The 26,711-nt window shown below is 43.6% G+C and overlaps 1 protein-coding gene across 2 annotated transcripts in view; it reads right to left on the bottom strand.

The window, feature by feature from the left end:
- Positions 1-6,648: 6,648 nt before the first annotated feature.
- Positions 6,649-26,711, bottom strand: part of WDR48 (WD repeat domain 48) — a 31,321-nt gene continuing 11,258 nt past the window's right edge. For both annotated transcript variants that reach the window (XM_040433800.1, XM_040433801.1), the window contains exons 4-19: positions 25,493-25,575; positions 25,014-25,143; positions 23,524-23,612; positions 22,557-22,658; positions 21,484-21,708; positions 19,059-19,133; positions 18,859-18,961; positions 16,549-16,646; positions 14,912-15,019; positions 13,582-13,678; positions 13,374-13,469; positions 13,186-13,294; positions 12,713-12,800; positions 10,057-10,133; positions 9,344-9,536; positions 6,649-7,990 (exon numbers count right to left, since the gene is read on the bottom strand). In XM_040433800.1, coding sequence (XP_040289734.1) covers positions 7,895-7,990; positions 9,344-9,536; positions 10,057-10,133; positions 12,713-12,800; positions 13,186-13,294; positions 13,374-13,469; positions 13,582-13,678; positions 14,912-15,019; positions 16,549-16,646; positions 18,859-18,961; positions 19,059-19,133; positions 21,484-21,708; positions 22,557-22,658; positions 23,524-23,612; positions 25,014-25,143; positions 25,493-25,575 — 1,769 coding nt within the window. In that variant the 3' untranslated portion in view covers positions 6,649-7,894. The remainder of the gene's footprint in view (positions 7,991-9,343; positions 9,537-10,056; positions 10,134-12,712; positions 12,801-13,185; positions 13,295-13,373; positions 13,470-13,581; positions 13,679-14,911; positions 15,020-16,548; positions 16,647-18,858; positions 18,962-19,058; positions 19,134-21,483; positions 21,709-22,556; positions 22,659-23,523; positions 23,613-25,013; positions 25,144-25,492; positions 25,576-26,711) is intronic.

The following is a 26,711-nucleotide window of genomic DNA, read 5'->3' on the forward strand; positions in this document are numbered from 1 at the left end:
TGACAGCTCACTCATGTCATGTAATAAAAGAAAATACTTCTGACACTGAATGTTTTATTTTAATAATGTGCTGTTAATTGTAATTGGCCGATATTAACAAGATAATAAAAAAAAAGTTCTACATACCGACACCTTTTATCCAGGTTTCAGATAAAAAAAACTAAAGTAACATTTTTAAGCCACTTACAGGAGTTTTCCCACTTTGTACTATCCTTACTTGTTAGCAGGGTCCCCATGCTGGGACCCCAGTCAGCAGCTTTAAAGGGGTATTTCTGGTTGTGACAAGTTATCCCCTTTCTACAGGATAGGGAATATATATTGGTGAGGGTCATTCCGCTGGGCCCCCCCACCAATCACGAGGACACCGTACCCCCTGGGTTCTCCTGAAATAAACCTAGCGGCAGGTCGGGTATGTGCACTGCCGCTCCGTTCATCTCTGCGGGAGTTCTGGAAATAGCCGAGCGCTGTACTCGCCATCCCTGGAACTCCAATAGAGAGCAGTGGAGCGGCAGTGCACATAACGGACCTGCTGTTCTATACATTTTGGTGGTCTTAGCGCAAGGACCCTCACCAATATAATAGTTATCCCCTGTCCTGTGGATCCGGAATAACTTGTCACAACATGAATATCCCTTTAATCCGTGTGGAAACCTGTAATGTCCATGCCGCGTCCCCACAGGTGAAATAAAGCATTACACGGTGCCCACTCGAATGTCTGAAGCGCAAGACAGGTCCTCCTCTTTACTGCTCTACATTCTGGCCAAGGAATTATCTAATAGGCTATATAAGATGGGTTTTCTATACTGGACAGTTCTTGCATATCATGGGGGAAAGACTTTTGGTGTATAAATTGTGTAGTGATTGGTCAGGTAGAAACCTGGATCAACAAGATTTCAAGTCTTTACCTTAAAATACTATGGGTTTTTTACTCTTAGGCCTACACACATGCCAAAACCAAGGGGCACATTTATTAAGACTGGCGTTTTAGACGGCGGTCTAAATAAAGGCCCTGTGCTGGCGGTGGATCCGCTGAAGTTATGAAGAGGCGCAGGCATATTTCAGTAAAGTAAATGACCCCCTAAGTGCATGGATCCTGTATGACAGCATACAAAGTCTCTACATGTCTGTATTATACATCTGTTGACATTCAGTGTCAGTGAAGCAATGCTTGGAGGATAGAATACCTCCATAATACGGCATATGATCTATAATAACCTGTGATTTCCATGTGCGTTGTATTATGGATCTGTAAAAAAGTTATATGGTTATGTGCACGCTTTGGCATTTAAATGGGTACATGCATATCTGGTATTTTCATACATCTATGTTTTGTGCATATCCCCTAGTGAAGTTGGATAGTTGCTTAATGGGAGCACTTAGCGGGCACTGGTTTGAGGACATTTTTCCGACATCCACGCTTATTCTAGTTTTGTCTTAGTTCACACTGAGTTTTCTGGTGCTGATTTTGAAGTGTTTCCGCCTCACAATCAGCTAGCAAAAAAACACTTTAAAACAGCCTCCCATTCATTTCAATAGGACGCAGTGCTTTTTTTCTGCTTGGAAAAACGCAGCAGCATGCCCTACCTTGGGGCAGAATCCCTGCTGAACCTCCCATTGAAATGAGAATAAAAATTAAAAAAAAGTCTGTACATGTCTTTGCGTTTCTGGTATGGAAAAAAATAAATAAATAAAAAAAAGTGTGGATTCTGCGCTGAATTTTGTAGGCGGATTTTCAAAATCCGTTGTAAGAAAGGGCTCATGCCCATGAGCTTAGGAGCTCTGTGCCCGCATTGTGGACCACAAACAGTGAGTCAATGGGTTAGCGATCTGCTAGATACAGCCAAATATAGGACATGTCCTATGTTTTGCAGTGCAGAGGGACGGATCAGAAGGCGCATCCATGGGCTTTCGGGCCCGTGCCTCCGCACCGCAAAAGATAAGACAAGTCCTATCTTTTCTCTTATCGGTCAGATCGGGGGCCCATTTAGGTCAATGGGTCTGCACCGCAGTACGGAGTGCACACAGCCAGCGCACCTGTGCATTGCGGATCGATATTTGCGGTCCACAGCATGGACACGGAACCCTTACATTCGTGGGCATTAGAGATGAGAGAATTTCCACTTATGAAATTCGTTCACACTTTGTTTGGTGGTAAAAGGTGAATTGCGTTATGGATTCCATTACCACGGACCATAACACAATTCTATGACGGAATGCTTTTAGAGGCAGTTATTCATTCCGTCATAATATAAGTCTATGGGCTGCATAACGGATCCGTACCGTTACTGTTATGCAGTAGAGGACTCCTCATAGACTTCTATTATGACAGAATAATTAACGGAATGCCTCTAAAGACATTCCGTTATAGAATTGTGTTATGGTCCGTGGTAACGGAATTCACCTTTTACCACCAAAGTGTGAACGAATTTCAAAATATAAAATTTGCTCATCTCTAGTGGGCATGAGCCCTTACACTGGTAACTTGTAGTAGGGACATTACAGGTCATGAATCATTTTTACATTGTTGTTTCGTCCATGAACTGCACAATAAACTGTATTTAATAAAATCTTTTATTCTATACAACCATAAAGTATACTTCATTAAACTATTCCGTGTGTTCCCCAAAACTACGACTGTATCAGAAGGCTCGTAGTGGAAATGTACAAGTTTAAAAGGGCTCCGACTACAACATAAACTGTTACCATAACTGGAACACATGAGGAACTGGATATAAAAAACACAACACAAACTACTGATCCTTTGATAGAAAAGAAGATTTCTGCATTTTGCAGGACCGGATGTTCTTACGTTTCATTAAATTCCAATAAACCTAAATATTAAATAATTATCCCACGCCTACATATGTTATGCATAAAGCAGGCGCTTAGAAACCTGGTCTATGAAATGTCTTCTTGTGGCAGTGGGATTTTAGTACAAGCCTCAATATCTGCACCATCTGAAGGAACAACGGAATCATCTTAAAAATTATAAAAGATCAATTACTTGTATTCTGCCAGATGTGGCCTTCATCGGTGCCAGCGCTCAACCTATTCATTTATACAATTCTAGTTTTCTGAAACTGCTAATAAAAATGTAGATTTTACTAAAAGGAGACATGGAGTGGAAAGTGTCCCCGTCTTACCCTCTTCCATTAGCTGTAACCTGGTTACAAAGTCCTACTGTTTTGGTGCCCACAGCTCCTAGGCATCCCTATGTGTCTCTATGGTAACAGACTACAAACTGTAGTCTGATCCTTCAGTCATATCCACTGACAATGGTCCCCTATGTTCAGTACAGAGACTGCAGGATCAGACTACACACAGGACTACTTGTAGTTTATAAGCATGGCGATGCACAAGTCTACATACAGTTGTGTTCAAAATAGTAGCAGTCAGACATCACTAACCTGATCAATCACTGTTTTTGGTATAAATGATATTTCTACATGGCAAATACTCTACTACACCTGCTAGTAAATTAATAGAAGCCCAACAGTCATGACATGCATGCTGCTGATTCTCTGTAATTCAATCACTTATTGAAAGGGGCATGTTCAAAATAATAGCAGTGTGGAGTTCAATGAGTGAGGTCATTCATTCTCTGAAAAACTGGTGGCAATTATTGCCCTTATTTAAAAGGAAGGAAGGCAGCAAATGTTGTACATGCTGGTTACAGTGCATTTCTCGCTGAAATTGAGGAAAATGGGTGGCTCCAGACATTGTTCAGAAGAACAGCGTACCTTGATTAAAAAGTTGATTGGAGAGGGGAAAACATATAAAGAAGTGCAGAAAATGATAGGCTGCTCGGCTAAAATGATCGCAAATACTTTAAAATGGCAACCAAAACCTGAAAGACGTGGAAGAAAGCGAAAAACTACTATTCAAATGGATAGAAGAATAGCTAAAATGGCAAGGACTCAGCCAACAATCAGCTCCAGGAGGATCAAAGAATGTCTAAAAAGTTACCTGTGAGTACTGGTACAATTAGAAGACGCCTATGTGAAGCCAAGCTATCTGCAAGAAGCCCCCGCAAAGTCCCAATGTTGAAAAAATGACATGTGCTGAAGAGGTTACAATTTGCCAAAGAGCACATTGACGGCCTAAAGAGATATTTTGTGGACTGATGAAAGTAAGATTGTTCTTTTTGGGTCTAGTGGCCGGAGACAGTTTCAGACGACCCCCAAACACTGAATTCAGCCACAATACACTGTGAAGACAGAGAAGCATGGTGGTGCAAGCGTCATGATATGGGGACGTTTCTCATACTACGGTGTTGGGCCTATTTATCGCATACCAGGGATCATGGATCAGTTTGAATACATCAGAATACTTGAAGAGGTCATGCTGCCTTATGTGGAAGAGGAAATGCCCTTGAAATGGGTGATCCAACAAGACAACGACCCCAAACACACCAGTAAACGTGCAACATCTTGGTTCCAGACCAACAAGATTGATGTTATGGAGTGGCCAGCCCAATCCCCGGATCTTAATCCAATAGAAAACTTGTGGGGTGACATCAAAAAATGCAGTTTCTGAGGCAAAACCAAGAAATAGAGAAGAACTGTGGAATGTAGTCCAATCATCCTGGGCTGGAATACCTGTTCACAGGGGCCAGAAGGTGGTTGACTCCATGCAACACAGATGTACAGAAGTTCTCAGAAACAGCGGTTATACAACTAAATATCAGTGAAGTGATTCAAAGGAAAGCAAAATCTTCTAAAATTTATATAGTGAATAAGTTTGTAAAGAAGAATAAAAACACTGCTATTTTTTTTTAACAGTCTAATATTGACTTTTCTTCAATTTTGATATATTTTTCTTCATGTTTTGATTTGGAATAGAATGTGTTGTGTTCCCAATGCATTTGTGTGTATGGAAATAGAAGCTATTAGAAGGATTTTATTCACTTTTTTGAACACACTGCTATTATTTTGAACACAACTGTACCTGTTGTAGGTGCAAAATGGTAGGAGATTTTCTAATCAAGCTCATTTGCAAAATTGGTTGTAAAGAAAATGGTTGTAAAGATGGAACCACCCCTTTAAGTGCTCAGTTGCTCCTTTTTTTTTTAGCAGTGTGCATGTTAGCAAAATGCCAGTCTGATGCTAAGTGATGTTAATAAGAAGGGCTCAGGCACACAAACTTTTTTTTGTTCCGTTTTCTTTTTGCAGCCCGTATGCGGAACCATTCATTTCAACGGGGCCGCAAAAAAATCTAAAATGACTCTGTGCATTCTGTGGCCGTTCCGCAGAAAAATTTAACATGTACTATTATTGTCCACATTATGTTCTATTAGGGGCCTGCCGGAATTTGCGGACCGCAAAACATCAATCGGTTGTGTACATGGGCCCTAAGTGAATCTCAGTGTAAATTAGGATTCTATTCCTTTAAAAGATATCTAGTAGCTAAGAGGGAGCTGTTTGGCAGGCGGCTTGTCACCACACTCCTGACATATGTCTGTTTTACTAAATGTATTCCCCCGCGCAATAATGATTGCGGAGCATCTTTTCATATACTGCCATGTTGTTCCGTTCCTCAATTTGTTCAAGAATCTGCAACTTGGTGTTACCAGTTGGGTGTGTGTCCCTGCACAGTGTGACGATGTTCAATCGGGACTGCCAGTGTCAAGAGTGTGCGGGGAAGCCCTCCCCCCTAATTGGTATCACCCAGTTACAAATTCATTAATGCACTTCTAGCAGCAATAACCAAGGAAAAGAACTGAGTTGGGGCTCATGCACACGGCTGTAGGTTTTGATCTTGGACCCTTTCATCACAGTGGGGCTACAAAAGATGTGGACAGCACACCTGTGTGCTGTCCGCATCTGTAAGACCTTGTATGAAAAGATGCTCCAGAATCTGTATTGCATGGGGAATGTCCGGATTGAGGAGAGGTCTTCTCATGCACACAACCGTGATCGGCCCAGGAAACATGGTCGGTGGCATCTCCACCACGGCTCCCCTGACCTCGTACAGACTGTATCATAGTAATTTATGATACGATCAGTCTCTGAATGCGGGGCTACTGCTGTATACTTACATCATCAATAACCCCACAATACAGACTAGGGTCAGGGGAGCCGTGGTGGCGATGTCACCGTCACACAGACCTTCAACGTAGATTCACTTTAAAGATAAACAGTGTGAAAGTATGTTACAGGAAACTGATTTTTCCGTCTCCGGAGCGCCCCCCTCACACTTCTTATATGGTAATTAGGGGTCGGTTTCGGACTGCAAAAGCTGCTGTGTAGCAACCAGACGACTTTACATTTTCTATATTTTTAGGTTTACCAGCTATTTACTTTACAACTTAAAAAAATAAAAACCTTTGAAGAAAACCAAAATTTTCATTGTATCGCCATTTTCTGACAGCCGTAACTTTTTTTGAAATTTCTGTCTACAGAGCTGTATGAGGGCTTGTTTTTTGTGGGGCGAACTGTAGTGTTTATTGGCAGCATTTTGGGGGTCATGTATGACTTTCTGATCACAGTATTTTTATTTTATTTTTTTATCACTACAACGTTCACTGTGCAGGAAAAATATATTTTTATATTTTAATAGTTCAGTCATTATTCTTTTATTGTTTATTTTTATATGTGAAATTGAAGGGGGGGGGGGGGGGGTATCTGAATATATGAATATATAGTCATTGCGGCCGGGTGCTGGCTGTATTATATAGTGTATGAAGTGGGCTCCATGCAGCAGCCTTCTCCATACAAGTTCTTGCACATAATGCAGTACATGTTCGGCATTATGCCTTAGGGCAGGGGTAGGCAACATCCAGCACTCCAGCTGTCGTAAAACTACAACTCCCAGCATGCACACACGCTCTGCTCTTCTCAGAACTCCCATAAAAATCAGTGGGGCATGCTGGGAATTGTAGTTTCACAACAGCTGGAGTGCTGAAGGTTGCTGGGGGTTAAGAAATTAATCTGAACAGAATCTTGAACCTAAAATTGAAACCATAACAGGTAGAGATTCACTTTATGATCTACATTTCTGAGAAACACCTACTTTTACTATTTCAAATGAAATATTTTACAAAAAGTTACCTGTCTGTTTAGTCAATAAGCAGCACTTCACGTCATGACCGATAAACCTGTACATCGTTCTGCTGGCAAAAACTGAAGCCTTATTTACATTGCCAAAACCAGCCGACTAAATATGAAATGGTCACCAACCTTTTACTGATCGCCACATCTCTGAATGGTTAGGCTACAAAATATATTGACATAGAAACAGTTCTGATTTTGCAATAAATGATAACGTAGAATGTGGCTCAACATGTGGCGTTCAGTTTCATCGCGTACGATGCATGGCATCAGGAGACATACTGTGTCATATAGTATTCCCCATACACTGAAACTGTTCCACAAGAACAGCTGCCATTGATCACTGCTGTGCGATTCTGCCGACATAGCCTACAAGTTCCTTAATGGGCTTTCCTTCCCTCCGCACTATGGCAGCATCTAATAGTTTCAAGATGTAGTTCTTAAACCCATCCCCCAACCCTCACAGATCTTTAAGATGACTGCCTATGGCCTGCAATATGCACCCCCCCCCCCTACATGGGGTTCAACGCGCTTCATTCCATGTTGATAGAATTTGTCTTGGAACAGATTCATGAAAGACACATTGGAAATCTTTATCAACGACTCTGTACATTAAAACACACACAAATTACAATGGTTCCCCTATCTGTAGTCAATTTATGCTGAAACCCAAGAAACTAAAGTGGTGGGATCGTCTGTTACAGGTAGGTTGACTAAAGGTATATGTGAATCTCCATACTGGCTCGATTGACAGCTATGTATAAGAGTTCAGTAGGGCTTCCATACAGTACTAGTTTTTAGTCCTCAACGAGATAACGTCAGTGTAGCTGCTGTTTGGAACACCTTCACGTTGACTTCTGCCGGTAGTGAAGGGTTAAGTCGCCACCGCTCTTCCAAATGAAATGTTTCACAGTCCGCAGGTCCATGTTAGGATCCAGAATCTATGGGAGTAAATGCAGGGATCACTGGTTATAGGAAAGTACTCCCTTGGATTATGCATGCTAAGTATGGGGAGGAGGGGTTAAAGCTGTCTAAATGCTACAGGGAACCTGTCACGTTGAACATGGTGCGTGCACTGAAGGCAACAGGTTATAGAGCAGGAGGAGCAGAGCAGATTGATATATAGTTTTATGGGATAATATTTAGTAAAACTTGTATTTCATGGATTTAAATTCCTGCTCATTCTGGACTTTGGAGTCAGGGAAGCGGTCCTATCAGTGACTGACAGCCTTCCCTCTATGAGGAGACGGTCCTATCAGTGACTGACAGCCTTCCCTCTATGAGGAGACGTTCCTATCAGTGATGGACAGACTTCCTCTATGAGGAGATGGTCCTATCAGTGACTGACAGCCTTCCCTCTATGAGGAGGAGGTACTATCAGTGATTGACAGCCTTCCCTCTATGAGGAGGAGGTCCTATCAGTGGATTGACAGCCTTCCCTCTATGAGGAGGAGGTCCTATCAGTGGATTGACAGCCTTCCCTCTATGAGGAGACGGTCCTATCAGTGACTAACAGCCTTCCCTCTATGGAGGACTTTGAGAGGGGGTCCCCCTGTTTGACGTCCATATGCCATAATAGAGGTACATACAGGAAATATCATTCCTGATGGGATATCCCCTAGTTCTAAAAGCTCCACAGCTGTTTTTGTAGCTGAACTATGGCCTAGGTAGGGGCCTGTATGCTTCCCCGAAATACTACCCAACAAGCAGATGGATGTCTAATATAGGACGGTTAAAAAATAATACGAATTTACTGATGTTAGAGACATTTTTTGTATAATAGATTTAGATGTATATTGAGCTAACATTTTTTTGGGAATAGGATTTTATGAGAAGTGTTGCTTTGGTTGGCTTCTGCAGCTTCTATGTTTCACAGTACATAGCAGCTGCACAAAGTCGTTCACAGTAAAAATCCGGCAGACTGGCTGTCTGACAGCTTGGTTTCCAGACCCCCTCTGGAAGATCTTCTAAGCCAGGGATAAGGCAACCTTCGGCACTCCAGCTGTTGTGAAACTACAATTCCCAGCATGCTCCATTCATTTCTGTGAGAGTTCTGGGAAGAGCAGAGGAAGTATGCATGCTGGGAGTTGTAGTTTCACAACATCTGGAGTGCCGGAGGTTGCCGACTCCTGTTCTAAGCTATAACCACATCAAATGTCAACTTGACATGGTTTGGTCATATATCAGCTTAGAAGAACATTAAAGAAAGGAGAGAGGGTGTGGAGACTGAGGCATCAGACAGCTCCAGAGGGGTCCATAGCCTAGAACAACATAGATGGAAGGGGTCTAGATACCTGATCTTGACATAAGAGCTCAATCTTCTCTTCCGCCAGCACAGCAATGTCCTCCTCCTTTTCTTGTTCTCCTGGTTTTTCATTATTTGAGGAACTGGTGGTCTGAGACTCTGTGTCTACGTTTATAATTTTCTCGTATACATGTTCCATCACCTTCCTGACCTGCAGCATGTCACTAGCGGACAATCTGTCTCTATAGATGGGGGGAATCAATGCACAAGTTAAGAACCGCACAGGAACGGCTTTGCGATTACACACGTTGTATACTACAGTGACTAGTTTAGCACATGAATCAGAGGTCTGCAGACACAAGTCTGATTTCTTTTCTCCAACTCAACTGCCCAGTCCAGTTGTGTGTATATTGTATAATATATATATTATATTTATATATATCTATCTATATATCTATATCTATCTATATATCTACTGTATATCTATATCTATCTATATATCTATATCTATCTATATATCTATATCTATCTATATATCTATATCTATCTATACATCTATATCTATCTATACATCTATATCTATCTATACATCTATATCTATCTATACATCTATCTATCTATATATATATCTCAACTGCCTGGAAACAGCAAGACACATACAATTATACTAAATATAAAGAGTTAACAGTGTCATTTCTTACAACAGTTCATCTGGAAGAATCTATATAACCAAAGAAGAGGATATCTGCAACCTGTACTCACTTCTTCAGGGTTTTTGCTCCCGATGATGAATGTGGTTGGAGGTAGAATGGAATTTTATTGAATTTGGGCATATTTTTCTACAAGACAAAACCCACAGTACATTATTACTATACAGTGCATCCCACAAACCGTTTAGGAAAGGGTATTATGTAAAAAATTTTAATAGAATTTAATTAAAACGCAATCAATAGGTATGCGACTCTCAAAATCTTCTATTCACTGATAGCAACTGACCTTGAAAATGGTGATGAACTAAAACACAAAAGGAGGGACGTTATCATGAGGGGGGTATTTGAAGTCAGTTTTACTTGTGTCTTAGTTTGCACATTGTGTGTTAAATATGGTGCATCGTTAAAGGGGTTCTCTGGGCTTTTAATATGGATGACCTATCCTCGGGGTAGATTATCAATACGATATCGGCGGTATATGAGGAAACAGAGCACGCAGTGTGCACGCGCCATCTCCCGTCTCTCTTACTGGTCGCTTTGACATAGACATAGCAGCAGGAAGACGAGCACACTGCGCTCCCCTTCCCTTTCATACAGCTGATCGGCGGGGGTGCCGGACCTAATATTGAAAGCCCAGAGAGCCCCTTTAAACCTAACACTTCTGTCTCAAAATGCTACTAGTTTTCTACACCACCGCACCCTACTGGAGTGGCTCTGGGACATTTTTTTTTTGTCCCAGTAGTAAATTTGAAGTGAAACTCATTAATATAGCTAAACCATACCCACTTTTCAGCTAGTTTTCAAAACTGGAGTTTTGTAAAAATGCAAAAAGTCACATAACTGACCTCAAAAAGGCCTATGTTGAGTCTTTTTGAAGACAGAATTCTGGAGGACAGGGCTTGATAAATTCCCCCATAGTAAATTTAGAAAGCTGCATAACATTTTATTATACAAGGGTTAAACGTTCTATACGAAACTGGACAATCCCTGTTGCATATTTCATATAATTAAAGCCATAGAAAAGGTAAAAGCTTCGGTATGAGGATTTCCACCGTTCGCCATCATGAAGGACCACAGTCCTCTTAATCCCGACTGCAAGCCTGTAGGAGGCCAGGAGGAATGGGAATGGAACAGCGGCTGGCCTGTCGCTCCATTAAAAGCCTATGGACTGACAAACAGCAGTCAGCCCCACCAGCCTAGTATTCGTCACCGATGGTAGGAGATAAAAAACACTTTGAAGTGAACAGAATACAGCTTGGACAATGTACTAGAGACCAGCTATATACCCAGACTTACAGGCAATGCTCCATGGTAAAATACCATGCAAAGAGGTATCTTCCCTGAAACAGCTGTCTACGGATGGGTATTTAATACAATGAAAACCACTGAAAGATAAAGCTCCATTCCAAACACAATAAATGTTGGCAGTACAACTCCATAAGCACAGCTAATACAGACGTCTACAACCTAAAGGCAGTAGGAACATGGCACTGGGCAACACGCAGCTGGCAGTTTTGTCTGGATGGGAATATTGGGGGTGCAGCTTGTATGCAGAACATTGGAGATGTACAGTAAAGTCCAAATAAAGGATACTGGAAAAACCGCATCAGTCGTCCTAAAAGTAGATGGATGCAGCTGCCCATCGGCATGGGTAAATTCTTACCAACTAACACAATACTCTTGAAAAAAGAAAAAACAACACACATGGACGTCAGCATACCTTTAATTAGGCACAAATCGTACCGGAAGAAACATTTCAGCTTCGTCTGAAGCCTATTCGCAAGCCCTTAAAACTGTTTTCCGAGATTTTAATACTGATCTGTGGGGGTCCGACACCCGGGACCACTGCCGATCAGCTGTTTGAGAAGGCACCGACGCTCGTGTCAGGCCCCCACCAATCAGATACTGATGACCTATCCACAGGATAGGTCATCAGCATTAAAATGTCAGAAAACCCCTTTAAGAATGGTTTGAGATGAAGCCCAAACATTGCATTATATAAGAGTTATGCCTGAAAGAAGAAAATCATCGCTATGCGGATGTCTGTATGTTTTCTTTCTTGGGTATTGTGTAGACTAGTGTTCCTCAACTTCAATCCTCCAGGCCCACCTCCCGATCATGATTTGAGAGTATCCCACAGAATGAAAACCTGGGGTCAGTCCTGATGCACTGACACTCATTATATCACCTGCTCAATACTATGGAAATCCTGAAAACATGACCGGCAGGTGGGCCCTGAGGACCGGAGTAGAGGAACCCTGCTGTAGACCATCACTGCAGCCAGATAACTAGATGTGAAAGTCTGATAACAGAAGAATCTGCTGATCAGATATATGCGCTCTGGGTTATCCTGCGCCTTCTAATCAAAGAGGAAATAGCAACACATTGTACTGACCGATACATCAGGACTGTCAGAAACCACTGACAGTCCTGATGTATCGGTCAGTACAATGTGTTGCTATTTAACCTAAATTGCGACCAGACTGCTATACCCGACATAGCTCACAGTCAACATTGGCACTGTTTTTAGATAAGGGGGATCTATTTTTCTAACCCCTAATCTTCAACCAGTACTTACCATCAGGTAACATAGTAGTCTGCCTTATATACAATCAACTCACAAATTTCCTCTACGCGGTTTCCATCTATTCAGTTTCATTAACCAAATACTTGAATTGGCCCATCAGAGGGGGAGGGGCGGTACTTACATCCACAGTAATGTCAACCACCCACTGTGGAACAGTTTCATTAAGAAGCATGGATTCCGTCTCTCCGCCAGAGTCCCTACAGAGTAACCTAGAAGGGACAAGCACAAGGAATCAGGTTAAGGCTACATGCACATGACCGTATGCGTTTTGCGGTCCGCAAAAACAAACAAAACAAAAACGGATGACATTGTAACAATGCCTAAAACGGACAATAATAGGACATGTTCTATTTGTTTTTGCAGGGCTACGGAATAGACATACTGATGCGGACAGCACACTGTGAAATTAATGGGTGCGCATCCTATCGGCAAAAAAAACGGAACGGACTCTGAAACAAACAACGTTTGTGTGCATGTAGTCCAACTCCGTGTTGCACATCATGCACTCACGTTTTTTGGCCTCTACATCCTAAACGGAGGGGAGATCTGAAAACACACATCTATCCTCTCTATATATCCGCACAGATAACATACCTGAAAAGAGTGCGACCCCCAGCTTCTCCAAAGATCACCGGAGTATGAGGTGGCACTTGGAAATAGCCATTGCCCTTCTGTATCCTATTCTCCTGCTCACCGTTTGCCACTGCACAATACATACAGAACATTAGACCATTGGAAGGCGATTTCAGGTAGAATACTGCAATCACAACACGGCCCCTCACCATGATTTACTTCATTCTCTTCTTCCTCCATTGGGTTTATATGAGTTCTTGGCCAAAACTCTAGTAATGCTTGTAACAAGAGTCCCCCAAGATTTACTGCAAAACCAAACGGAAGTTCTTAGATTTGACTTTTTGTTCCTCCAACCAAGTGCATTGTTGGTCCCATCAGATCGGCAACCAGACAGAGTTCTTTCAGATGAACACTTACATTTTGGATCAGACCCATCTGGACTGCTGAACCCAGCGTCTTTGGCGGACACCCACGCTGCAAAGCAATCGCTCTCATCTAAGGTGATGGTCAGCATCTGTCAAGAAGACACACTGTCAAATCTGAAGGTTTCTAACTGCAAATAGAATTATTTGTGGCACTGATAAGACAAGCTGCTGTACAAATGCATGCATTATTACACAATCAGTAGACATTTTGCTCACAAGGCGACTTAATGGTCCACAACTTATTTTTCACTGGGTTACAAAATTTTTCCACCATCTTTTAGTGACACAGAGCTGATCTGGGTCTGCTAAAACCAAGCAGCTTTGCCAAGCTTGGAGACCCCCGGCAATGACCCAACCTCCAGCTGCACTACTGCTGTCTCTATTGACTCATAACCCTCATTAAGAGCCAAATACACTGCAAAAGAGTGGACAGAAGTAATAAAGCTGCTTCTTTCTTCTCTTCAAGGTCTCCAGCTGCCCACAATTTCAGAAGTTTAAACCTGCGCTGTTCAATATGATGTGGCTTTAAAGCCCAGGACCACACACCATACATGAACAGAACGTGGTCCTATGCAAGTTAATATGCAATGTGATGGACAAATTTGGCCCTACAAATGTAGCTCGGCTGGGTATTGACTATGATCACAATGGATCTTTAAGTTCTTGATCTGAAGCAGTCCTTAGGGGATTCCTTGTAAGCCGCCCTCAGACCGCTTCATTGTCTGCTGTAGCAACTAATGTGTAAAAATTGAGGGATCTAGTAATTAAATACTTAAAAACTGTGTGCTCAATTTCATCTTCTTCCTAGTATTATCATTTAAAGGAGTATTTGGGTTTCACAATATAGAAGACCTATCCTTGTCATCAATATCAGATCAGTAGGGGTCTGACTTCTGGCAGCCCTGCTGATCAGCTTTTTTTTACCTACATGTAGACGGTGGCTGTGCAGGGTAACTACAGCTTTTTGTCCCATAAGGTGAAGATGTAATTACCCTGCAACACCACTACAGTGTAAAGAACGCAGGGCTCGCAAAGGCTGATCGTCTGGGGTGTGTCGGGACTCCCACCAATCTGATATCGAAGACCTGTAGGTCATCAACAAGAACAAGCCACTGATAACACAGCTTCCCAAGTGTTGGGACTCGCTGATTTTCAGTCCAAAAGAATTAGTTGACATAAGAGTTGACATAACATTATATTAAAGGATATAGCAAACAAAAGTCAAGTGATAACGGAAGACCTTGGTTTGAGAAGGTAGCGGCAACACTTAAAGGGAAAGGGTGAAGGGATAAAAAGACAAAAAAAGAAAAAATAATACCAACCCCAGTTTTCAGGTCAACAGAGAACCAATTCGGGACATAGACCATCTTAAACCTCTTTTTAATTTCTTCTTCAAAATCCACTTTTCCCAAATCTTCAACTTTGCAAGCCTGTAAATCATATGGATAAGACAAAGCTGAAGGTGTGCTCTAATATCCACACACTGTCCGCTTCGGATTCGCAACAGATTTTGCCACGTGTGGAAGCAACACCAAAGACAACCCAGAACCCAAAGACAACCCTGCAGTGGAAGTCTGCGTACAACTGTAGTCACCCTTAAGAGTATTCCACTCAGGAACATGGTATATCGGCAGGGGGTCTGACTGCTGGGATTCCCACTGCTCACCAGTATGTGGCATCACAGTCCTCTTCACCACAGCCACAAGCCTGTAGCTTGGAGGAATGTGAATGGAACAGTTGTTGGCCTGTCGCGCCATTCAAGGCCTATGGACTGACTGAAACAGTCGAGCACTGTGCTTCCAGCAGTTAGCCCGCACCAACATAGTATTTGCCACCCATGGTAGATGATAAATGCTTCAGGTAAGAACAACCCTTTGAAGTGACCAGAACACAGCATAGGAAGTGTGCTAGCTCTAGACCAACTATGTACAGAGACTTAAAGAGGACCTTTCATGGGATTATGGGTTACAAACTTGTAAGCTTACAAAATAGGGTGGCCCCTACATATGCCAGCACTTTATTTTCTAAAATACCCCTCCATCCCGGAGCTGTGTGGCCTGCTGTTTTTGTCGTCTGAGAGCGTCCCAGCCAGGAAAGCGGCGAGCTGTTTTTTCTCCCTGTGACGCTCTCCGCTGCGATTGGGCAGCTCACAGCCAGCGAGAAGGAGACGTCCACTGAGAAACCTGGCCGTCTCCTTGTACCGATACTCTAAATTAACATATCAGGCGACAAAAACAGCGGGGGACACAGCAACGGAACGGAGAGGTATTTTAGAAGAAGAAAAAAAAAAAAAGTGCTGGCATCTGTAGGGGCCGCCCTATTTGGTAAGCATACCAATTTGTAACCCATAATCCCATGAAAGGTCCTCTTTAAAGGCAATGCTCCAATAACATGCAAAGAGGTATCTCCCCCAAAACTGCTGTCTACGTATGAATATTTGGCTTGGCTATTTTCCCTTGTTATGTCCCAAAGGCTTGGTATAAAGTCGGATTTTGACTCAAAGGAAATCACTTCCACAAGGTGGCGCTAGTGAGATGGTTCTCTTGGGAGATACCTCTTTGCCAGTGAACAGATTATGGTGCCCCTGACAAAGTGTTCTTATCTGTATAGTTCTCTCTCCAGGCTGGATGGATGCTGGTAATAACCCTGCAGGCGCTAGCATCAAGATGCAGGAGCAGCAACCTTTATTCTGCTCAGTGATCAGGAGGCAGATTTTGTTAATACGGATACATATATACAATCGTCACAAATGAATTCAGTATCCCTACAATTGTATGGTCATTAGAAAGCTAATGAGCCTTAAACTGGCCATAGCCGCCCCCCCCCCCCCCCCCCCCCCTCCCATGTCTGTCATCCAGGGATAGTCAGGAGACCCACGTACACATGAAACAGTCTGATATTATATAATGTGTACAGCCAGTTATACCTATTCATTTACAGAAAAATGGTGGAGACTTACCTTCAACACATCCCAATATGCCACATTGTTATTTGTGTCTTTGGTTAGTATGTGCCTCTTGTCATTCAGTATGTTACACTGAATAATGCTTGCACCACCTGGAAAGACCGAGAAAATTCCCATTTATAAATCATTCCTTGGCTTCCTATGGATTACAGACAATCTGCCGGCATACAGGCGCCTTTTACTCCCCATCTACCCTCCCATGAAGTTACCGCATTATACAACACAGCAGATGCATCCACTCAGTGTGACAACCGCATGGTGGATGTCACAGCCCCACCCTCTAACTCATTAGAAGATAAACTGTAATTACATAGGTATGGTACCAGATGGCCACCATTAAAGGAAGTCTGTCACCAACCAGGACTGTTGGTAACCATTTGGGTCTCCTCGGACGTTGCCGAGGCTGGAAGGTGGAGAGAAGAAGAGGAGGGGAGGAACAGGGCTTCATTCTGATGGGTGCAGCTGGGCTCCAGCACCTACAGACCCTTGGGCTCTTCTCACCTACCGTATTTTTCGCCCTATAAGACGCACCTAGGTTTTAGAGGGTGAAAATAGGAAAAAAATATTTTGAACAAAAGGTGTGTTAAAATTATTGCATTATTAGGAGTGGGATCATTAGGGGTACCTTAGAATTGACTTTCTGGCAGGGAACAGCTCTCACAGCAGTCACAGTGCACGTAGTCAGGAGCAGGCACATGTGAAGACAGAGGCGGAGCAGGCATGTGTGACAGGGAAGTCTGCTCTGCCCCTCATCTGTGCTCCCATCAACTTGCTGCAGCCGGCCGGTCCCTACCACAGACAACCCGCAGAGGTGACCAGTCCCTGCATCCCACCATCTGCAGCAGGGGGCAGTCCCTGCCTCCTAACACCCGCAGAAAAAAAGTGCGTCTTATAGGGTGAAAGATATGGTAATTAGCGTTTATAAAAACCTATTTTTTGAGGGATAGAAAATAAAGATTGATAAGCACATAAGGGCGTATTTGTAAAAGACTATAGAAGAGCCACACTTCGTCCAAACGGTTACCAACAGTTTTAGTTGGTGACAGACTCCCTTTAAATTCCTCTTCTACTTCTAGATCTCTCTGGCTTTGGATACTACGTCTTGCCGTATTACACAGAATTGTGCAAAATGCGATATATGCTGTATTGACATGAAGGCTGAAAACTTGACGGCCTTATGCACTCATACTCTGACACTTTTACTATGATAACATATACTACGTAGACCGCCTATTGACAGGATCCCTGGCAATAAATATAAAAGGGGTGCTACCGGTCAGTCTCCAAATGTCTGATGTGTGTCGAAGGAGTTAAGGGGAATTTTTACCTGGAGGTACGTCATGCACGTTCATGAAGTCTGCATGACAGCGGTCTAATCTTAAGGGCCAGCAAATACAACTATATATTGCAAAATCCTGTGATTTTGTAAAGGCCTATTTACAGTAAAAAAACAACAAAAAAAAAAAAAAAACATATACCATGCAGTATACATTTTTTTTTTACAATGGGATGTTATGGGCAGCGCATTCCCACTGTATGTCTATGTCTATACAGTGGGAAGTATTACAGCCTTCTGTGACAAGTATATGTTGGGAGCTTTTCCAAGCATATATGTCAAAAGGACGGCTATAGCATAATGTGAACAGGACCTTAGTGGTGCAGGCAGCAGAACTCTAGGCAAACACATATCCCCTGTAAAAATGGGTCACGTATACAACATCCTACACCACAAATAATGAAGAGAGATTAGTGAATTGTTATATCCGATTTACTACACAATTACAAAATCAGCTTATTACTCTGCTAAACGGGTTGTAAGAGTTAAACAAAAACTTGTGCAACCCGAGTACATGTGGTAAAATAACAAAAAGAATCAATACTTAACCCTTTTCTCCCCGGCTTCTTCCAGTGCTGAGCTCCACTCCTCCTCCACGCTGATGTCATATTCCTGGCTGCAGTGGTGGCGTTCCTTGCACACAGGGCACTGCTGCAGCCTCAGCCGTGATGTCCCCTGCACTGCTGAGGCCACTGATGGAATGTCACCGCTGCAGCCAGGATGATGACATCAGCGGTGGGGAGGACAGAAGCATGGCCTGGAATCGGCAGGGAGAAACATGGGTAGTATTGATTCTTCAGGGGCTGCTCAAGTGTTTACTCAACTCAATAACAGTACCTTTAAATTTACTTAAAGCAAATTTAAAACCTTGGAAATCAATCCCGATACCAGCAAATCACAAAACGATTCTCACTTCTAATAACAGAACACACAGTCTTGGAGGCCAGGCATTAAATTGTCGCCTTTACCTTTAATAACTTGGTCAGGCTGTGAGCAGAATGGACTCATTGGTGTACTACAGTCATTCTCATAATCTCCTGAGGATCTGAAGTTCATTATACCTTTTATAGACTAAAAGAAAACTTTGTCAGGATTAACCTTTCTAGAGGTGGGGGCACAGACAGGCAAAATACGGCAGAAATATGTAACGTCACACACCGCCTCTTACCCATTTATTGACCGATGATTTGGTTGTTGAAACCCACAGGGCAACAGGAGGATCCACAGATCTATCAAGCTCCATCTGGAAAGACAGGCAGTTTGATCCGACTATGGAATTACACAATCCCCAGCAAGTCTTCATTACTGCATTATTCCATGCTTCCTACCACTGACAGGACTGCGCCTGCAACCGTTCAGTGCCTTGATTACGGTTTTAGCTAGGGGTGCACCGAAATTCTGGCAGCCGAAAATATCGGCCGAAAATGCACCTAATCCACTTCGGCCGACATTGTTACATATCGGCCGAAAATATGGGGTGTGGGATTTGTCACCCACCATCTGCGGGCGGGCGTCGGGCGGGCGGTTTACTTTGTCACTGCATCTTTATTTTACCTTACAATCGTGAGGCTCCAGTAACTAACTCCTCTGCAGGCAGAGCGGAGGCCGGCGTAAAGTCACTTACTCACGTGACGCGCCTGCTCCGCCTCCTTCATTCATAAAGTGGGCGGAGCAGGTGCGTCACGTGAGTAAGTGACGTTACGCCGCCCTCCGCTCTGCCTGCAGAGTTGTTAGTTACTGGAGCGTCACGATTGTAAGGTAAAATAAAGATGCAGTGAGTGATGCTGTGAGCAGCAGGGCCGGGGCTGTTATGGGTAGGGGGATCGGTCTATGGCACTGTTATGGGGAGGGGGGATCTGTGCACTGTTATGGGGAAAGGGATCTGTGCACTGTTATGGGGAAAGGGATCTGTGCACTGTTATGCCCATAACAGTGCACATATCCCCTTTCCATAACAGTGCACAGATCCCCCTCTCCATTACGGCACAGTGCACAGATCCCCCTCTCCATTACGGCACAGTGCACAGATCCCCCTCTCCATTACGGCGCCACCCACAGATCCCCCTCTCCATAACAGCGCCACCCACAGATCCCCCTCTCCATAACAGCGCCACCCACAGATCCCCCTCTGCATAACAGCGCCACCCACAGATTACCCTCTTCATAACAGCGCCACCCACAGATCCCCCTCTCTATAACAGCGCCACCCACAGATCCCCCTCTGCATAATAGCGCCACCCACAGATTACCCTCTCCATAACAGCGCCACCCACAGATCCCCCTCTCCATAACAGCGCCACCCACAGATCCCCCTCTCCATAACAGCGCCACCCACAGATCCCCCTCTCCATAACAGCGCCACCCACAGATCCCCCTCTCCATAACAGCGCCACCCACAGATCCCCCTCTCCATAACAGCGCCACCCACAGATGAATTTCATTCATGAAAAAGAATTATTAATAAAATCATTTAAAAAAAAGTATTTTAAAAGTATTTGGGCAAAAAGGCAGTTTCGGTTTCGGTTTTCGGTCAAGGGCATCCTGAATTTTCGGTTTCGGACCAGAATTTTCATTTCGGTGCACCCCTAGTTTTAGCGAATGAAGAAAACCAGTGCTTGCTAAATATACTCTAATAAAGGAAGATGAAAATGGCAATCCCTTTACTTAAATCCCCATGTTTTATCATCATGTCCTTTTAAAGGTCAAAATCTTAGTGTGGATTCATTTTTTCAATAGTGTTTTTCTGATGCAAAGTCTCAAATCCCCTGCAAAGCCAAAAAGATAACATTCTCCTGCCTAAAGCCACCACTAGAGGGAGCTCACTGCATGTGGTCTTGTGTTTAGCTCAAAGATTGTGATCAGCCAATCAAATCTGTCCATTGATTAAAAGTGCAAGACATCTCGTCTGGCAATGTCAGTCTTGCGTGTGTGCCATTGCTCCAAGTAGCAAGTCCCACAGAAATAAACGCAGGGCGACCACACATGCGCGGTCCACTCTCCTTCTTTCTCTTTGTGGGCTCCGTTTCAGACATTGGAGAATGTATTGTATGAGATGGGTCAATAATGATCTTTATCAACCGTGTCTGTGGCAATAGGAGGATGTAGCACATGCAGCTACTCCTGCATACTCCTATTGCCACAGACACTGATGATAAAGGTCATTATTGACCGAAACGTTCAGATAACTACAAGTGGCTGTGTACAAAATATATGCTCATCTGAATGTAAACTTCTGAATTTAATAAGAATTGACTAACACTTTTCAGAGTGCCATAGATGATCCATACTGGATATGAGACCTCTGGGTCCTCTATGTGCACCCGCAACAGACTGAGTGAAGGTCACATATATCCACTGTTCCTCCGAACAGCGGCAAAATACGCCGTTTCTAAGCTCCCTCTAGTGGTGGCTGCAGGAGCCGGCATATTTTACGTTTGTCTACACAGGAGATTAGGACCTTTATCTGCCTGCTATAAAGCTACATTAAGAACCAGCACATAATTCTGAAGCCATTTAGAAAATATGGACACTTCCTTAAAAATAATAGAAGAAACGTGTCCTCTTGATGCATAGCATTTAGATGTAATCTTTACCTTTAAAACTGGTGCTTTCTCTTCACAGATGAGCAGCCTCATATCCGGATTCCTGAGATCTGTACAGTAGATCTTCCGGTCTCTCCCTCCAGAGTACACATGAGTGAAGCCTTCGTTCACCTGTAGTGCCCAGACCCCTTCATCGTGGACCCTGTAGGTTGCTATACACCGCTGCTGACCTAGAGACCACAGACGGATTGTTCCATCTGAACTGCCTGAAAGACACTGAAGATATAATGTCATTAAAGCCTCACACCTAAAGGTGTGCCAGCATGTGGTATCTCATAGGAACATGTCAAAGGTTTTGATTGGTGCAAGTCTGAATACTGAAGCTCCCAAGATTGCTCGAGAGAGGAGAGAGAAAAACTTCCTACTGAGTGAGGAACGACAATGCACTATGTGAACTAGTGATTGTGGGGGTCTCAGCACTCAGACCCCCACCGATCAAAATCTTTGATATGTCACTATGACATATTAAAAAAAAAAATTCCGAGTACAGTAACACTTTTTTTTTTTTTTTTCAAAGTTGGCAAAGTGCAGGAACCTGCTTACAATAAAGGGGGGGAAAAAAAAAAACCTTACTCTATAAATGCCCCACCACTCCAGACATCATGTGCTGTTTAAGTCGCTAGCATATGCCCCCAATGAACAGAGCCCGCAATTTGAAGCAGAACAGACTGCGCATGCGCAGCCGCCCTGCATTCTTTTTTATGGGAGTGCCAAAAATAGCAGAACGGACAGGTCGGCTATTTTTGGAAGTCCCATAGTAATGAATGGGAAGCGCACTGCACAAGTGCAGGCTCTGCTTCATTCTCTTCTATAGCGCTGACAGAAATAGCTGAGAGCCCCACAGAAATGAATGGAGGGCAGCCACACATGCGTGGTCCACTCTCCTCTTTGCAGGCTCCATTTCAGACACTGGGAGCATATCCTATTAGAAAGAGTGAAGAGATACAAAATGAGAGCAGCAGACGATACATCCATATCTGTATGACCAGCATGCGATACTACAGGTAGAAGAATTATTACCACTGCTAAAAACTAGGATATAGGGCAGGTGAAACCGCAGTTACCTGTGTGCCATCTCTGTTCAACAGCAACGCTTTCACATTGTCAGTATGGCCTTTCAGTTTCATCAGCTTGGCACACGTTCTGGGGTCCCAGACTCGCAGCACCTGTAATGTGCGGTGAGAGGAAAGAAAGTCCGTAAATTCATCAGTGGGAAACATTGGAGTAGTAGCAGATTTGGCTTAAATGGGGTTTTTCCAAGATTTCTTTACTGATGACCTATCGTCCGGATAGACCATCAGTATCTGATCGGTGGGGGTCCGACACCTGGGACCCCCACAATCAGCTGTTTGAGAAAGCAGCAGCACTCGCAGTAGCACTGTGGTGTTCTTTCAGCTTACCAAGCATGTACATTGTATAGCGGTTGTGCCTGGTATCGCAGCTCAGCCCCATTCACTTCAATGGGCATGAGCTGCAATTAGGCCATGCGACTGATGAACGTGACGTCACTGCCCTAGGGAAAGCTGCGAGAAGGACAGGGCACTACTGTGAGCGCCGGTGCCTTCTCAAATAGCCGATTGGCAGGGGGTCCCGGGTGTCGGACCCTCACAGATCAGATACTGATGACCTATCCAGAGAATAGGTCAACAGTTAAAAAAAATCTCAGGAAACCCCTTTAAAATAGTAAAAAGGTGCGCAACAGGGGGAGACAACTTTATCCATGTAACAATTCCTGCTGATCAGGACTGGTCATGTGTTTTGGACTCCAGTCCTCATGACCCCCCCAGCATGTCATGATTTCCTTAGTATTGAGCAGGGGATACCGTTATTGTCAATGCAATGGGACTTACCAAAGGCATTACTACTGTGGGATATGCTCACATCATGACCGGTAGGTGGTCCCTGAGGACAGGAGTTTAGAAACACTGAAGTAGACTATATTTATGGCCAGAAACGGCATTGTAGAATTGTATACAGTAGAGGTAGAAAAGATGCGTATGACATACTAGATGACAAACAGCTCAGCGTTACCTTCTCAGTAGAGCCGGAGACTATGACAGTGCCCATTTGGTTCATGGCCAGACTGTATATAGAGTCTTTGTTTCCACTTAGCGATGAAGCTGGTGAAAGGAGAAAGGGACTGGTTTACTGCATAATATATTACAATGGTGAGCCATCCACGATTTAAAGGGAATCTGTCACCAGCGACCATCTTTTGTTGATCCGAGGCTCCGTTCCCGAGTTACGATACTATTTCTTAAAGTGCAAATTAGGGCTTTGGTGCAACGAGGGAGTCACCATTGTTCTTGCTGCACCTTAGCTCCACTCATTTCTGTGGTCAGCCCTTCCCGGACTGCTTTAAATGACAGGGTCATTAAACTTACCCCAATCTTTAGGATCTAGGTTATCAAAACCAAAGTTTTAGACGGACTTCTCCCAAACCTGAGTTGTAGGAAAACTTGATGATAACCAAAGTCGAGCAATAGCATTGCGAGCCACAAATAACAGTTTATACATTTATACACTCTTGCAAACTGAATAGAACTCAACAAAAGCAGAGTTTGATCCCCCAGGATACAATAACGTGGACCCAAGGGGACACTGACCTGGCATCTACCATAAATATTCTTAAGAACCTTCTACCAATATCTGAAAAGCCTTAAGCAATGCCACAGAAGATGGATCCAATCTGCTCCTACACTGGCACATCTCAGGCATCTCTCCATTTAACAGAACAGAGAAATAATCCGAATACAATAGTCTATGTATCGTCTTAAAATCGCAATGATCTATAGTCAGAGATGTAAAAATATCTATAATGGAACGGAGTCATCCTCCACTTTCCCGGTCCAGGAATACCGGATCACTAAACCATCTATCCCATGATGCAAAGCGGAATTAAGACGGATCCACCAAATACAACTTAAATAAGCCTTTATTAAGCCTCATGCACATGACCATATTTTGCATCCATGTCCAAGCCGCATTTTTTGTGGATATCACATGGACGGACCTATAAATTTCTGTGGATCCACAAAAAAATAATAATAAATGCAGGCTCCCGGCAGCTTTCCAAGCACAGCGCTGTACATTGTATAGTGGCAGTGCTTGGTATTGACTTGAATGGGGCTGAGCTCATGTGACCAATGTACGGTGATGTCACTGGCGTAGGAAGAGACCACTTGGCTCCCAGAGCGCCAGCTTCTTCTAACAGGTGATCAGGGGGGGTCCTGGGTGTCGGACCCCTGCAGATCTGACGTTGACGACCTACCATGAGGATAGGTCATCAATATCTTTTCCTGGATCACCCCTTTAAGATGAATGTTGACTATAAAGTTGGCTTGTACCTGGCACAAATACTTGGTACTACATAGTAATAATCGGTGAAGTTCTGTACAGTCAGCGCGGGGTCAGACACATTCGTATAGGGGAGAATTTTAAACGTTGGCACGTTCCCGCCCTTATTTATTCGTTTACCGACCCCTTTAAAGTGAAAGTTACTGAAAAGGATCATTACTCACTAGTGACGGTATTGTTGGATGCAGTCAGTGCAGTGAGAGTATTTACATCCCAGAGGAATATCTGGCGGTCCAGTCCTGCGGATGCCACTAATTCTTTGTCTTTTGCATATGCTAAGGCTTTCACATAGTCCTACAAAGAGACAAACGTGTACAGAATAATACAAAATAAAAGCGTATGAAAGCTACGACAGCAAACTAACACTTTCCATTACAGTCTATTGGCTACAACATGTGTGAAGCGTTTCCCACTGTGTGCAGGACAGGGGCTGGAGCCCTAGAAGTGGCCATACTAAATAAATCGACGACACGGAGGACTTGCTCTGCTGACGCGTCTGTCGAAAAGGCCGAAGTCTCCTTGAACCTGAAATCAATTCAAGCTGCACCATGAAATGGAGTAGACTCCTAGAGAACCATGGCTGCGACTGCAGGCAATTAAATCAGCATTTTACTTCTGTAATTATTAGACTGTTTGTTTTTACCTTGTGTGTTCTCAAAGTGGACATGCAGAATCCCTTGTGCGCGTTCCATACTTTAACAGTGGTGTCAGAGGAGGCAGAGATCACTGCGGAAAACAGAAGAGCTGAGATTACACAGCCCGTAAAACCTGACATATACCGTACATGTACTATAAACCAGGGAGGTTGGCATCAATCAGAGAACATCATATCGGCCATTACGTCTCCATACGCGGGGCATGAAGTACGTCTTGTGTGAACAATGGTTTTTCAAAACATTTGAAGAAGATCTGCTGAGGGTTTTACAATTTAGACTGTGCAGTTCTTTCCACATTTCATACATTGCAGATTTCACTAAATTTCCATGTGCACCCGGCTCCAGAGACTACATCCACTTTTGACTGATTAGCGGGGGCGCCACCACAGGGACCTGCGCCGCTCCCCATCCTGATGGCGTGGCAGGTTAGACTACTTTCACACCTGGTTCCTTCATGGATCAGCAAAAACGTTTCCGTCACGATAATACAACCGTCTGCATCCGCTATGAACGGATCCGGGTTGTTTGATCTCTAAAATAGCCATGACGGATCTGTCTCTAAAACCATTGCAAGGCTACTTTCACACCAGCGTTTTTGCTGTATCCAGCAGGGTTCAGCAAAAACGCTTCCGTTACTGATAATACAACCCTCTGCATGCGTTCTGAACGGATCCAGTTGTATTATCTTTAACATAGACTAGACGGATCCGTCATGAACTCCACTGAAAGTCAATGGGGGACGGATCTGTTTCCTATTGTGGCAGATTATGGCAGAGAAAACGGATCCGTCCCCATTGACTTGCATTGCGGGTCATGCCGGATTCGTCTTGCTCCACATCCCAGGACGGAAAGCAAACAAACTACAACATGTTGCGGTTTGCTCTCCGGTATGGGAACGCAACTAGACGGAACGGAATGCTTTTTGGAGCATTCTGTTCAGTTTTGTCTCCATTGACAATGAATGGGGACAAAACTGAAGCGTTTTTTTTCCGGTATTGAGCCCCTATGACAGATCTCAATACCGGAAAACTAAAACGCTAGTGTGAAAGTAGCCCAAGTCAATGGGCACGGATCCATTTTCTTTTGTGTCCAAGAAAACGGATCCGCAACCATTGACTTTTCACATTGCGTTATTCTGTCCGTGATGGGGACGCAAACAGAGTGGAATGCATTCTGGTGCACTCCGTTTCGTTCAGTTTTGTCCCC

This window comes from Bufo bufo, chromosome 5 (genome assembly GCF_905171765.1).
Source record: "Bufo bufo chromosome 5, aBufBuf1.1, whole genome shotgun sequence".
In the NCBI taxonomy this organism is placed as follows: Eukaryota; Metazoa; Chordata; class Amphibia; order Anura; family Bufonidae; genus Bufo; species Bufo bufo.